Source organism: Pipistrellus kuhlii, unplaced genomic scaffold (genome assembly GCF_014108245.1).
Source record: "Pipistrellus kuhlii isolate mPipKuh1 unplaced genomic scaffold, mPipKuh1.p scaffold_m20_p_5, whole genome shotgun sequence".
Lineage (NCBI taxonomy): Eukaryota > Metazoa > Chordata > Mammalia > Chiroptera > Vespertilionidae > Pipistrellus > Pipistrellus kuhlii.
Window position 1 is genome coordinate 24,893,515 of NW_023425551.1, and position 14,683 is coordinate 24,908,197.

The following is a 14,683-nucleotide window of genomic DNA, read 5'->3' on the forward strand; positions in this document are numbered from 1 at the left end:
CATTCACCTGCCTTCCTGATGCCCATAACTGCTGGCCTGACTGCCTGATCGCCCCTAACTGCCTCTGCCTCAGCCCCTGCTGCTGTGGCTTCGTCCGGATGTCTGGAATCCAGAAGGTCATTTGGCTGTCCGGTCTAATTAGCATATTATACTTTCATAATTATAGATTAGATTCCACATAAAATAGAGATCATATTGTATTTGCCTTTGTCTTATTTCACGTAGCATAATGCCTACAAGGTCCACCCATGCTGTTGCAAATGGCAAGAATTCATTCTTTTTTTAATAGCTGAATAATATTCCACTTTATCTATTCATCTCTCAGTAGACTCTTAGGCTATTTTCACATCTGGGCTACTGTGAACAATGGCTCGTCATTACCTGCTTCTATTATAAAGAAATAGAATTCCTCAACAAGTAATAGACTCTTTAAATGCTTTAGAGTCCACTTAACCAGTAACTGACACTGAAAAAAGCTGTTTGATAACATAACATGTTAACCTTCAAATTTCTGTAGCATCTTAAATGCAGGCCGTTCTGCTCTAGTCATTTATTTAATCTTTCAAGTTCGGTTGAATCACTAACATCTTAATCACTACTTGATCTAGTGCCTATGATATGTCCACATCAAATTACTCAAAAATCCCTTGAGGCCAGGGACCAAGTCTGTCTATCTCAAACTTCTAGTACAATGTATGTACATAGTAGATGCTCAATAAATATTTGTTGAGTGCCAGAAAAATTATTTTTAAAAATTAAGTTCATTATCTTTTATTTCAAATAAACATAGTCACAAAAATTGGGATTATATTCCATTTATAATTTTAGTTATTTTTTCCCTCTCACCTTTCTAACATGAGCATTTTCTCATCTCATTTATTCACAAAAAGCACCATTTAAAATATTTAATCATGTCATGACAATAACCCATAATTTATATAAATGTAATTTTTGTTGGACATAACTACTGTTATATAAAGGTATGCACTACATGTTATATAGTGCATACCTTTATATTATCTATATAACAAATTTTCTATAGATCATCATCTTCATTTGTGATGAGTGTAACTATTGTAGGCATAGCTAGTATTCAGACTCATATATCTAACAACAAATAAAACATTAATTTAAAAATCCCTGTTATTATGGGACTGATAGTTTAAATGGTGTCACTAAAGTGGTTTATTGATAACATAGCATGGGACAAAAGTAGCATATTTTAAAATAATACCTTCTCCAAGTTAGTTAGGTAAAGAAGCTGCCCAAGTTTTTTCTGAAGCTGTGATGCAGCAACAGCTTTATCATTTAGCAGTTTTATCCGATTTTGCTCCACCTGAAAAACAAAATAACTTTATTCTATCTCAGAATGATGGTAAAGTTATATTAAAAATGCATACTTCTCCCTCAATAATATAAATATGTCCTCTTTTAAGCAAACTTATTTACATGTGAAAACTCAAATGTGCAAAATGGATACTAGATAATATATTTCAATAAGAAATGTATATATTTTTTGCTTAAAACTCAATGTCAAAGTTTTAAATAGGAAACTTTCCAATACACTTGAAGTCAGATATTAAAAAAAAAAATTAACCCAAATGTTATCTGTTTATGTTTCTGATATTTATAGAAGTGACATCATTTTTCAGTACATCCATGAATAAAGAAAAATGAAATAATATGCTACGCTGGCCAGAGTGATTTTAAGAAACTTGAAGAAAAATCTCAATGCCCCCTTCCTCTCTATTGCTTCCTCAATAGAATATAATAGACAAAACAGGAATATAAAAGATAAATTTGTTAAAAGAACAACGCAAAAAACACTTGCTAAGGCTTCTATTCTGAAAACTGACCAAGAGTATCTTTAGGCTGTGTCATATAGAAGGTGTTCAAAAACTAGGTGAATCTGCAATCTGGAGAGAAACAAATGAACCAAAATATAAGTATTAGATATGAAATTGCTCATCTTTGACCATTTCTGACCTACATAATCAAATAACTTCCTATGGACCAAACTAAGAGAAAAAATTAAACACATACTTATTGTAGAGATCATTGCCCTGACTCTCTCTCCTCTATGAATCTTGGGTTTTTGTGCTATTTGTTGTGCTCTTTTCTGTGGTTTACTTGCAAATTACCTCATGTGGTTCAATGATGTGAAGAACAGGTGGATTGGGCTTTGGCTCCCTAGGATGACGAATTCTTAGACGTTCTGTAGCCATTGCCAGTTCATCAACAGCAGATACACGATTTCTCAGAGCCATCCAGTACTCATGAAGCAACTGGAGAAACAGAAAAGACAAAGATGTTGGTAAAGCACATAATTAAAATTGGCTAAAACCACCATGATGTGCCTCAGTCAAGTCTTCAATGAGGTCTTATGACAGTGAAATTTTCATTAAGTGTCTAAGGAACAAGCAATTCTTTGTAGGAAGAGACTGGAAATCTCCATAGGACATTGTGAAGTATTGCTTCTCTAGATTCTTAGGAGAATAGCCAAAGACTTCTTGGTAGAACCAAAGATCTATACAGCTTCATACTAGGCTAGTGGAATCTCTACTTTATTTTTTAAAGAAATATTTCATATTTAAAATATGTATATATGGCCGGGACCGGTTTGGCTCAATGGATAGAGCGTCGGCTTGGGGACTGAAGGGTCCCGGGTTCGATTCCGGTCAAGGGCATGTACCTTGGTTGCGGGCATATCCCCAGTAGGGGGTGTGCAAGAGGCAGCTGATCGATGACTCTCTCTCATCGATGTTTCTGGCTATCTCTCTCCCTTCCTCTCTGTACAAAATCAATAAAATATATTAAAAAAAATATGTATATATGAAAATGAGAATACGAAAATACATACGTGAGTTCTATTATCCAATTACAGAAAAGAACAAAACTGAATTCTTAGAAAGCCTTTGTGTTCCTTCTTAACTATTTCACTCTTTCCTCACATATTTTTCTTTCAAATCCCACCCCACTCACATGGGATAACCATTATTCTGGGTTGGACTTATTATTCCATACTTTTCATTGATATATACTAATCTCCACATCCTTAATAACATGGATATTTATGTTTCTGATATTTATAGAAGTGACATCAACCATTATCAAACTTTTGATGTGCTTTCTTCACTGACGTTACACTTTGAGGTAGATCCTGATTGATGTGTGTAGCAGCAGCTCAATCATTTACATTGCTGTAAGAGGGTTTAGTCTACAATGTTATAGAGAAAAAAGGTACAAAATTTTGGGAGAATTATAGGATAAGCATTCCTCTGACACAGAGTAAGTGGCCAAACAGAACCCAAAGGAAGAATGTAGAGCTAAGTGGATATAACACAGTACTATCTTTTTCCATGGCTTGCTGTAATTAATTGGTTAATGTGCTTGTAGATTAAAATACTAATGTGAAAGAAAAAAAAGGTTACGAGCCAATGATTTCTATACTCTAAAAATAACTTTCCCAATTTATCAAATATATGAACTGATATAATGGACAGATAGCATGTCTTCTTTTTCTGGATACTTTTATCCTGCTTTAAAAGGCAAGAACTTTAGATTTAAAAAAGATGTTAAATGTAATTATAAATAAAACACTTCTTTCATGGCCTTACCCACCTCACCTACCAAGTAGGATAATGGATTAACAAATCCAAATACAATGACAAATTAAAAATTAATGAATTTTAGAATCTCATCTCAAGGTCATATAATAGTTACAACATGAGGAAATTACTAAAGTATTAATATGAAGGGTCACTTTGTGCATTATAAATAGCAATGGTTTCCAGTCTCATCTATTGAGAAATATTTACTATGTTCTCCAATCTTCCTTCAAGGTTGTTGATGGTTGGTTTTACTCACAGAGCAAAACAAAATAAAAAAATGAAAAAAAATCCCTACTCTAATTTTACAGCATAGTTGTATAAGATCAAGCTAAGAACAGAATGATCATTTTAACAGCTAAATAAAAGGTTTCATATATTTTTATTTTAATAACGATATTCTTTTAGTAACTTAATAAGAAGTTTCTTAACTATTCAGTATTATTATTTTTATTTTTCATCATTACAATCATTACATTTTAGGAAAAATAAATTATAATACCTAAGTCTCTAAGCAGATTTTTAAAAACTAAAGAGAAAAAGAAAAAAGTGGTTATTAAAATTAATGTAATGGAGAACTTTTAATATTGGAAGAAGTTTTAAAATACCGGACCTTATATTCCTTTTTCCAAGCTTCAAAGAGATCCATTGAAGTACTTCCTTCATCAATGAATTCAACAAATCTATGTGATTTTGCAAATGATAGTAGAGCTTTCATAGATCGCTCTGTCTCACTTATTGCCCAAAGACCTCGGTTGGTGGTAGGTGCTCGATCATCCACCAGTCCTTCTTCATCTTCTATCATCTCCTCAAATATTGCAGTCTGGCCTTTGACTCTGAAGACATATGAGAACAAAATAACTGTCCAGTGGGTAAAAAGACTGTAAATTCACATTTGTAGACCCAGTAAGGGAAACAAGGTCAGTAATAAAAATTTCAACAATTTTTAATATCATGTCTACAAGATCATGCTTGCAAGTCATTGGGGAAAAAAAATCACAGCAACTCAAAATGCTTGAGGCATCATAAATTTGATGTTATTTGAGAACCATCTGGCATAATAAATGCCTATAAATTCCAGGCTAAACTATTACTCTGGGAATTAAAACAATATAAAAGACAAACTACTGTCATCAACCATTCAAACCCCACCCCACCTCAAAACATAAGATATTCTAAAAGTACACTGTCAATCACTCTCTTTTGAGGCAATCAGAATTTAGACTTTTGTCAATTTCCATTTTTGTAAGAGAAATAATTTTGCTAATACTATGGCTATTGCACTTACAACGCAGCTTAATTCTTTACACAGGATGAAGATTTCAAATCTGTGTTGGAGAAAGTATATTAATAATGAGAGCTGCCGAAACCAGTTTGGCTCAGTGCATAGAGCGTCGGCTTGTGGACTGAAGGGTCCTAGGTTCCATTCCAGTCAAGGGCCTGTACCTTGGTTGTGGGCACATCCCCAGTAGGGGGTGTGCAAGAGGCAGCTGATCGATGATTCTCTCTCATCAATGTTTCTAGTTCTCTATCTCTCTCCCTTCTTCTCTGTAAAAAATCAATTTATATATATATATAATGAGAGCTAACATTATATAGGACACTAACCATGCATCAAATACTCTGCTAAGCAATTATGTGCATTTTCCTATTCTATATAATAAAAGAGTAATATGCAAATTAACCATCACTCCTCTATACCCACAAGCCATGCCCACCAGCCAATCAGGAGTGAGTATGAAAATTAACCCAAGCAAGATGGCTGCAGCCATGGAACGAGCAGGAGGCTTGAGTTTCTCCAGCAACAGAGGAAGCCAAGCTTTCCGCATACCCTGGCTGGCCTAGGCCTCTACTCAAGGCTATAAAGTTTCAATTATAGACAATAAATAAATCCCAACAAAGATGGCTGTGGCCACAGAGCAAACAGGAGGCTTGGCTCTGCTCAAGGCTACAAAGTTTCAATTATAGAAGATAAATAAATCCCAGATCCCAGGGCCTCCACTTAGGTCACCGGGGTGTGTGGTCGGCCTGTAAACTACCATAGGCCCCTTGCCCGGGCCATCCCACGCCCCAAGGGAACCCTCATCCTGACCCAGGACATTCTTCAGGGCAAACCAGCTGGCTCCCACCCATGCACCAGGCCTCTATCTTATCTAATAAAATAATAATATGCAAATTGACAATCACTCCAACACACAAGATGTGGTCAAAGATCCTGCCCCATGTGGACATAAGATGGCCAGCAGAGGAGGGAAGTTGGGAGTGACTGGGCTTGCAGGAGAGAGCAGTTGGAGGGGGACCAGGCCTGCAGGGGAGGGCAGTTGATGGGGATCAGGCCTGCAGGAGAGGGCAGTTAGGGGTGACCAGGCCTGCAAAGGAGGGCAGTTAGGAGCAATCAGGTTGGCAGGGGAGCAGTTAGGCAACAATCAGTCTGGCAGGCAGAAGTGGTTATGGGCAATCAGAAAGGCAGGCAGGCGAGCAGTTGGGAGCCAGCAGACCTGGATTGTGAGAAGGATGTCCCATATTGTGAGAAGGATGACACACCATCCCCCTCCCCTGTACACGAATTTCATGTACCAGGCTTCTAGTTTAATATTAAAAAAAAACAAAACAAAAAAAAAACAAAAAAAAAACTCAGTGAAATAGTGTTATTATTATATGCATTTCATAAATGAGGATACTTAGACTTATGAAAGTAATCTGCCCACAACAGTGGGCAGGAATTTGAGTTGAAATCTGTTGGGTTCCCAGGGTCTGTTACTCCCCTAAACTCTCTCTCAATTAGACATTATTATATGACATGAGCATTTGGGGGTAAACTGCATAGGTGAAACAGAATATGCTAAATAATCAAATGCCAAAGTTAATTGAATTGCTTTAATAAGAGAAAAATATATATAAGAAAGATTATTACTTATAAATGTCTCATTTTCCTGATGGGAAATAATCAGAGAACTTACGTGTGAGAAAATAGCTTTGATTCATACTCCGTGAACAATTCATCAGCCTTACAAAAGACACAGCTGGAAAAGAAGAAACTGTCAGTAAAATATTCACAAACACAACCAGCAATCAGGTAATTTCTACAAAAGGCTAAGTATTTTGTACTTCAGTTTTTCTTTTCAACAAATATGCCTTGGGGGGTGGGGGGGGGGGAAAGATTTTCAGTATGTGATCCTTTAGAATTTTTATTTTTTTTTAAATTTAGATTATTGATATGCATATCTCTACTTCTGTCTGAATTCAAATGAAAAAAACTTCTATTATATAAACCATTATTTCTTCTCTTAGAAGAAATTTAGCCTGCTCTACCTGGTTTGGATCAGAGGATCAGTGGACAGAGCACTGGCCCGAGGACCAAAGGATCCCATTTGATTCAGGTCAAGGCACATAGAGGCTCAGTCCCCAGCCCTGGTCAAGGTATGTGTGGGAGGCCACCAATCAAAGTGTCTCTTTCACTTCGATGTCCCCCCCTGCCCCTTCTACTCTCTCTAAAAATCAATTAATTTTGGGGTAAGGATTAAAGCAAGCAAACAAACAAAAGAAAAAGAAATTTGGCCTAAAGAAATGATGCCATTTCATCCAATTCTTTCTCCTAGTACCTACCAGTTGAGAGGAAGTCTAATTGGTCGGAGGTGGCAGATTGTTGCAGACTCAATGACATTTCGAGATGGAGGTCCCTCCAAGTTTTTAACAGCCTCTCTTACTAGCTTCTGGAATTTATTTAGTTCTTCCATTTGTGTTGTTAGTAAGAATTGAAGACCTCTGCAATCACGGAACCTAATTTTCCATCACCAGCACCAAACACAACACAAAGAAATAAAAAGGTCAATTTCTTCAAATTCAGAAAATAGTTGCTAAACAAAGAAATTGCAACATTTTACCTAGTCACACTTTAGTGAGTTTACGTTAGGAGTGTATTCTATTGCTATCTATTAGGCACAGAATAATAACATTGGATTATCTATCGATACTTCAAAAAGTCTGATAGTTCCTGATCTCAGGAACTGAAAAACAGCACTCAAAATCTTCTATGTCTGTCTTAGATGACTTTGAAAGATCATGATTGCCATCCTTTTTATTGCTGAATGAGTACAGACATTCTAACTCTATGTGGAGAAGTGACAGCAGGTTGAAAGATAAACACAGAACATTGGGGATAAAGAAAATTAGCCAAAAGATATATTATTTGTTATAAGACTTTATGCATGTGTGTGTATATTTTCAGAATTTATGATATATTAGGCATTTTGCCAAGCATGACTCCTGTGTAATCTCAATAGGTACTATGCTCACGTTATTGAGAAAGCTTAACAAATTAATTTAACTTAAGTTTCAAAGTTATTATATAGCGGTTAGAAGTTACCGTATTTTTCGGACCATAAGACACATTTTTTTTCCCCCAGAAGTGGGGGGGAAAAAGTCCCTGCGTCTTATGGTCCAAATATAGCCTACACATATACTTTAAAAAAAAAGTTTTTTTACTTGCCCGGCTCTGTGTGGTCTCTGTGTGCTTGCCCGGCTCTAAAATGGTTCTAAATGCTGCTGTTTACTTTACAGGATTGATTACATGTGTTTATGACTGTGATGTTGGGTTTTAATGCACATAAAATATTTTAGTACACTATTTGTTTCAGAATCTTTTTTTCTTCATTTCCCTTCTCTAAAAACTGGTGCGTCTTATGGTCCGGAGCGTCTTATGGTCCGAAAAATACGGTAAATCCAAACAATGCTCTTTAATTATTCTGATAAACTATGGATGAAACAGACTAAGAAAAATATGGATGTGTGTATATGGACTTAGGAAAGGAAAAAGAAAGCCCAAATAATAAGAAATTTTAGAAAATGGGAAATACAAACACAATTTGTTTGCTTTTTAAATTGAGTATGTTCTTCTCCTTCCTAACATGCCATATATGTCCTTCCCTTCAAATTATTCATAATAGCTCACTCTTGTTCCTGAAGCTTCTCCAACATTTCAAAAACACTAATCTATTTTTTTCTGTCAATGGAGTTTATTAAAAATACCACTCCTTCTAGTCCTTTGTTGTGTTTAGTTTTTATACAGTCATATTTCTCAAATTATTTATGAGTATTGTCTTCTCATTAAACTAAACTTTAGAAGATAGGAATTAGATCATATCCTTGAAAAAAAACCTATATTCTTATGATGAACTTTTCACTGAAAACCAACATTAAGGCTAATTTTCTGCTGAGATGTGATCTGAGAAGCAATAAGATTCTCTCTCTGTTCTACCCACCTAGAATCAACAGTCCTGCCACAACACCTAAATTTCCAACATCAGACAGATATTCATTTGAGTCAGACTACTAAGGGTACTTTTGATAAAGAGTAAATTTGTTCTTAAGGAACAATTATTCACCATTTCTATATCTAGAGCAATAATCCAATTTACCTATAAAGACTCAGAAAAATAGTGTTGATGAGAAGAAAGATGGGGAATAAAGAACAGGTAACTCTAGAACATAAAACCTGCCACTGTGGCACTAGGATGCTTAGAATGTAGGGAATGAATTACATAGGGAAGTATGAAGGTCTTACTAAAGACAAAATTCTCCAAAACAAAGTCTATTTCAAAACTTTGTCCAATAAAGATAAAAAGAAAATACTTTAAGCAGATTAAAAAAAAAGTAGTAAAAAGAATATTTTTAAGTGACTAATACATAGAAAAAAAGGGTTTCTCTTTTAGACTTACACTTAATATTTTGGTTTGAAGTGTACTCAACAATATAAAATCCAGATGTTCCTATATTTAACTGGACCTCTTAATAACAAATGATGTGAATTTTTAGGGTGGCTAATCATACAGTTATTCTATTTTTTAATACTTTCTTACTTTTCTGACATAGAAAGCTTGCTAGTTTGTTGCTTGTAGTTGCTGGTTATTTCATTTCGCACGCGTTGGACAAGCTCCTCATCAATAGAGAATTCCACTGCTCTATTGATCACATTCAGCCACCATGGAGAATTAGAATGAATCTGTAAAAAAAGACAACAGCTGATCAATTAATATTGCTGTAGTACTCACATATTTCTATCCCTTGGAAAGGTGCTATGAAAAATTCAAAGGTAGCAATAAATGCTACTCTAAAGAAAATTATAATAATGGTGAGTCAAGTATACATTTTTTATATACAATGGGTGAGTACAACTTTTCCACAACATAATTAAAGAGAACACCTGTTTCCTGACTACTCTAGACGAATGAGAACTTCTTGTGCAGACTTGTATATTAAAGTTGTGCTAAAAAATACTTTACCAAAATGAAAATTCAGTACTTCCTCCATATATTTGAAAAGGTAACAGGTTTCTTTCTTAATATAAAGATATTTGCTAATAATACTCAACCAACTGAACTAGATTCTACTCAATAGTCTATGACAACAAAATTATATGCCTGAATATTAAATAATTAATGAAATTAGAAAGGATAAAATGTGGAATAACTGGTAAATATATATATATATGAGTGTATTTTGTGTAACTTCTTTAGACATTGCTACCGATTTCATAAGAGGGAAATTTTAGAAATGACAAATGGCTTGCATTAATTAGAAAAATATCTGTGGTTCTAAAGTTCTGACATCTTAAAAGAAAAAATTTTGGCAACATACACATTTAAGAGTAAAAGATTATGAAAGTTTTTATCTTTAAAAAAAATAACTTATTAAATATACCAAGGTAAAAGAAACCCATTATAGCTTAAAGAAAAAAGAATAACTTCAAACAAGACTCATTTATGCATCTATTCATTCAATTAATAAACATTGCTAACAATGTAGGACAGGCACCATATTAGAGACTTAGAATTCCAACATCACTATATAAGTTCAAATGTCTCCCCACACCAAAACAAAAGCCAAAATGCTATGTCAAGACACACGTAAGAAAGTCATTCTGGAGACATACCTTTCTTTGGAGCTCACGTATGGTCTGCTGCACAGGTAGCAAAGCTTGCTGTGCTTCAGCAACTTCAGTGTTACACTTGGTCATATAATGCTCCCTCAGCTGTCTGGCCTGTGTTAAAACAGCAATAAATAGTATTTTCACTCCAGATCTAGAAAATAACTGAATATGGTGTTTCAAGAACAATGTGGTTATCTTATATTAGAGGCCTGGTGCACAAATTTGTGCACAGGTGAGGTCCCTCGAACTGGCTGATGACTGGGATCATCTGAAGGGTCTGGCCTGACAGGGGGAGAGACCGCAGGAGTTGGCGGCCAGGGGGAGGGACCAAGGACCAGCGGCCCCTCCCTCCATTGGGCTGATTGGGGGAGGGGGTGGCTGGCTGCAGGGAGGGACCACAGGAGGTTGGCCCCAGCAGAAAGCTAACCAATGGCCAATTCTATGAGGAATCAGGCTCCCTTCTCCCTTCTTTCTGGGTCCAGGGTACAAGTGAACCAGATTTGGGGCCATCAGGGCCCCCTGCAGCAAGGTTTGGGTTAGTGCAAGTCATAGCTACCAGCTAGTTGTCTGGACCTCCTGGTCATTTGGTCATAATGGTCACTAAGGCTTTTATATATATAGATATTTATAGGTACTTAACTCAATTTAAGCATAAAACTCTACAAGTACACTGCAGAGAACATAAAAGCTATGACAGAAATTCCTGAGATATATATTCAAGAGAACACCTTTACCTGTTAAGTCACAAAATTCAAGAAATTCCAAGAGTTTGCTCTCAAAATTTTATCAACCTTTTAATTAAAAACAAAAGGGAGAAAAAGTAATATTTAAAATTATGAGGCGAAACAAGGACACCTTTCAGAATCTCTTATCTGATTGATTTTAATTTCTTGGAATTTCCTTCAGTTGAGAAATAATACTTGAGAATATGCACTAACACGGGTGTTACAGATTGACTTGTGCACCCCCAAAGTACATATGGTGAAGCCCTAACTCCCAATGTGACCACATGTGGAGATGGGGTCTTCAAAGGAGGTGATTAAATGTGTAAATGTGGTTAAATAAGACCGTAAGGACCAATATGACTGGCCTCTTTAAAAGAAAAGAGAAAACAGGGATGCAAACAAAGGAAAGGCCAGGTAGGAACACAGCGAGAGGGAATCCATGTACCAGCCAAGGGGAGTCCTCTGGAGATACCAATGCTGCTGACAGATCTTAGGCTACCAGACTGCAGAACTGTGAGAAATAAATTTCTGTTGTTTAACCCTCACAGTCTGTAGTATTTTGTTATGGCAGTCCTCGCAGATAAATGCAACAAGGGTCTAAAAACTCTTTCCCTTTCAACTTAAGGAAGATCACATAATTTGCAAGCAATAGAAATATTGAAAAAAATTGATTCTTAAAAACCAGATAAAACTAGACCACTTTTGACTTAAAAAAAAAAAAAAAAGGTCAATTTTATGAGGTTTGACTGAACAGATACACCTCTCTGGACAAGGCATTGCCGCTCTAGGTTCCCATTACTTCATTTAGGAAAGGAGGAGGTTGAAGTAGATGACTTATTTCTTAGATCGTGTCCAGTTTTGAAATACTCTGTCTTCATATGCTATGCGAGTTAGGCAAAAGTGATAATACATGGAAATGAACCCTTCTTCTCATGGTGCATTTTTCCATTTCCTCTCACAAACTTCCAATTAATTTCTATGAAAACTCATTGGCTATAATTAGTTGATCATTAAAGCTAATAGACTAGACTACCAGAGTTGTCTGTGACTGAAGGTAGTTAAACAGAGTGACTGGTTATATATGCAAAGATTAGATGCCTGCAATGGGAATGAAATTTCACTCAAAAATTTCTACATGTAGACTGCCATCTAACATTAAGAAAGGGCTGTATATACTTATACAATTTCATTTTGTATCTCACTGATTCAAATACAGGCTCTACTGATAGGTTCAATTCATTTCAAACACATCTACTACTCTTTAGAGTTAAGCTTTGCCATCTTTCTTTGACCTTTTAGAAGGCAAAAATCCATGGGCAAATTAGCATAATAAACTTATTAACAATTTAGAGTGAATTAACCTATAATATCACTCTTTCTGGAGTCAATACTCACTGCAGAGGGAACTTCTATAAGAAATACCACTGAAATGTGAATTTACTGTCATAAATAACAGAAGGGTAGCGAAAGTATACAACTTACTATTATTACTAACTATGTTTTTTGCAGATCTGTCATGAGATCAACAAGGTCTTTTTAAATTTGTTGTTTATTTACATTTTGTGCTTTGACTATCAACAACCATATCTACGACAAATGGTTGCCCTATAGCTGCAAGCAGATCAGCAGAGAACTAAAATACTATGGAATATTGTCTTTCTCTGCCATTTAAAATCATCATAGCAAAGTTAGAAATGTAAAAGCAGCAGGAAAACACAATTACTTTTATTTAAAGGCTGTATGCCTTAGGAAATATGAATTGGGTGGAACATGAAGTCTGAAAAAAATATTCTTTAACAGAAAGAATGAAAAATAATAATTACCTCTTCCTCAAGTCTGCCATCTCGCAAGGTAGGAGGTATCCCTGGGTGCTTGTCTGCCAACAATTCCATCAAATTATGAGTTGCATGAAGTCTCTACAAACACACAAAAGGTAGTAATTATGACAGCCAATGCAGAAAATTCTAGGGGGAGAACCTACTGTTCATATGACATGCAGAGCACTAATACCACATAAACATATCACTGATTTGAGTACCGACTTTGTCAGAGAAAACTGAAGTCAGTTTTATGGAAAAGGTTTTAATTCACAATGTCAAAAATTTTCTTCAATTAAAAATCTAGTTTTAGCAGAATATATAATATAGGTGTATTTTTTCCTATTATATATGCATTTGCCTATAAGGGGAACAATGAGTATGCCAAATAAGTCCAATAACATAAAAAGACAGACTGCATAGACTTGATTCTTCTTCTGGGAAATGAGTCTGGATGAGCCTAGCAATTAAATTATGATACACATAGGGATAATGAAATATGTAAGAAAACAGGTCTATGACCTGGACCTTTTGAACTTAAGGGCTGAATAGGAAGAGAGCTGGAGTGAAGATGGTATAGAAAAACTCTTATCTTATATCTCTGTATTTAATATAAGCCAGACTTCTCACTGTGACATGGAGTCTGCAACTAGTTAGAGACCCCGGGAGTCAAGGGCTATGAGAAAAAGTAAAGTGGAAGTAATTTCTATTTCTTAATTTGGAAAGACAGATAAGGGTTAAAGGGTCAGGAGAGTGTTTTTTTGGTAAGGTTTGATTTGGTGCCAGTGATTTGAGACTACAGATGTTACTCTGTTTGGCTGCAGGTTCTTATACTTCTGAGCCATGGTACAGATCTTTGAAGAGTAACCTCAATTGATTTAGGTCTTTTCAACATGGCTTCATAGGTAACACAGTCAGGAACATTATCAGATTTAATAACAAATGTGTTGACACCAGAGAAACAAAGCGGTAGAAACTTGGCTCCTCTGGTCTATGTGTGCTTGTGGAAGAGGACTTCCGGTGCATTCTGAGCGAGGTGGTGGAATAAGTTGGGAGAAATACTTGTCTCTCTCCATCCCTTACACCTTTTATCCCAAGGAAACAGAGTGCCAGACAGAGCAGACTGTCCAGTGGGCCATGTTTCACCACTAGGTGGGTTATTAGGTCTAAAAGGAAGAACCAGGCTGGTTGCTTACTCTTGAACTCAGGCATCTGGACTTAACTGTCTTGTCCACTCTTATACTTTTGTTTCCTTTATTCAGGAGAATGATACTTTTGCATTTTCTCCTTCTTCCAAGAGGCAAACACATTTGTTTAAGGTCCAGGGCCTGCCTTAGGCACTCCTTATCCATGCAGAATATAAGCAGACTTGTATTTAATTTTCCCTCTTTTTCTCTTGCCCCCAAACACACCTCCTATTTCTGGCTTAAGCACATGTGAAAATGTAGGTCCCAGAGTCTCGATTGTGAATGATAAAGGATCTCAGCAGGGACTCAAGCCTAAACTTACCAAGGTTAATAAAAGTGGTCCTTATTCACCATTTTGCTAGAGAGCCTTGCCTATATAAATTCACTGGACAGAGCCAAAAATGGGAAGGTATTTATA

At 35.9% G+C, this 14,683-nt stretch overlaps 1 protein-coding gene across 13 annotated transcripts in view; it reads right to left on the reverse strand.

Moving 5' to 3' along the window:
- Positions 1 to 14,683, reverse strand: part of SHPRH (SNF2 histone linker PHD RING helicase) — a 66,583-nt gene that overhangs the window by 20,720 nt on the left and 31,180 nt on the right. For 11 of the 13 annotated variants that reach the window (XR_006740110.1, XM_045573394.1, XM_036413734.2 and 8 more), the window contains 8 exons: positions 13,085 to 13,177; positions 10,540 to 10,647; positions 9,467 to 9,609; positions 7,215 to 7,388; positions 6,569 to 6,631; positions 4,222 to 4,444; positions 2,142 to 2,285; positions 1,235 to 1,336 (listed from right to left, as the gene is read on the reverse strand). Coding sequence is in view for 11 of the 13 variants with exons in the window: in XM_045573394.1 (XP_045429350.1) it covers positions 1,235 to 1,336; positions 2,142 to 2,285; positions 4,222 to 4,444; positions 6,569 to 6,631; positions 7,215 to 7,388; positions 9,467 to 9,609; positions 10,540 to 10,647; positions 13,085 to 13,177 (1,050 nt within the window). In the remaining 2 variants the exon portion in view is untranslated. Of the gene's footprint in view, positions 1 to 1,234; positions 1,337 to 1,856; positions 1,917 to 2,043; positions 2,286 to 4,221; positions 4,445 to 6,568; positions 6,632 to 7,214; positions 7,389 to 9,466; positions 9,610 to 10,539; positions 10,648 to 13,084; positions 13,178 to 14,683 lie in introns of those variants that run through there. The other 2 variants (XR_006740111.1, XM_045573395.1) reach the window with 2 other exon arrangements.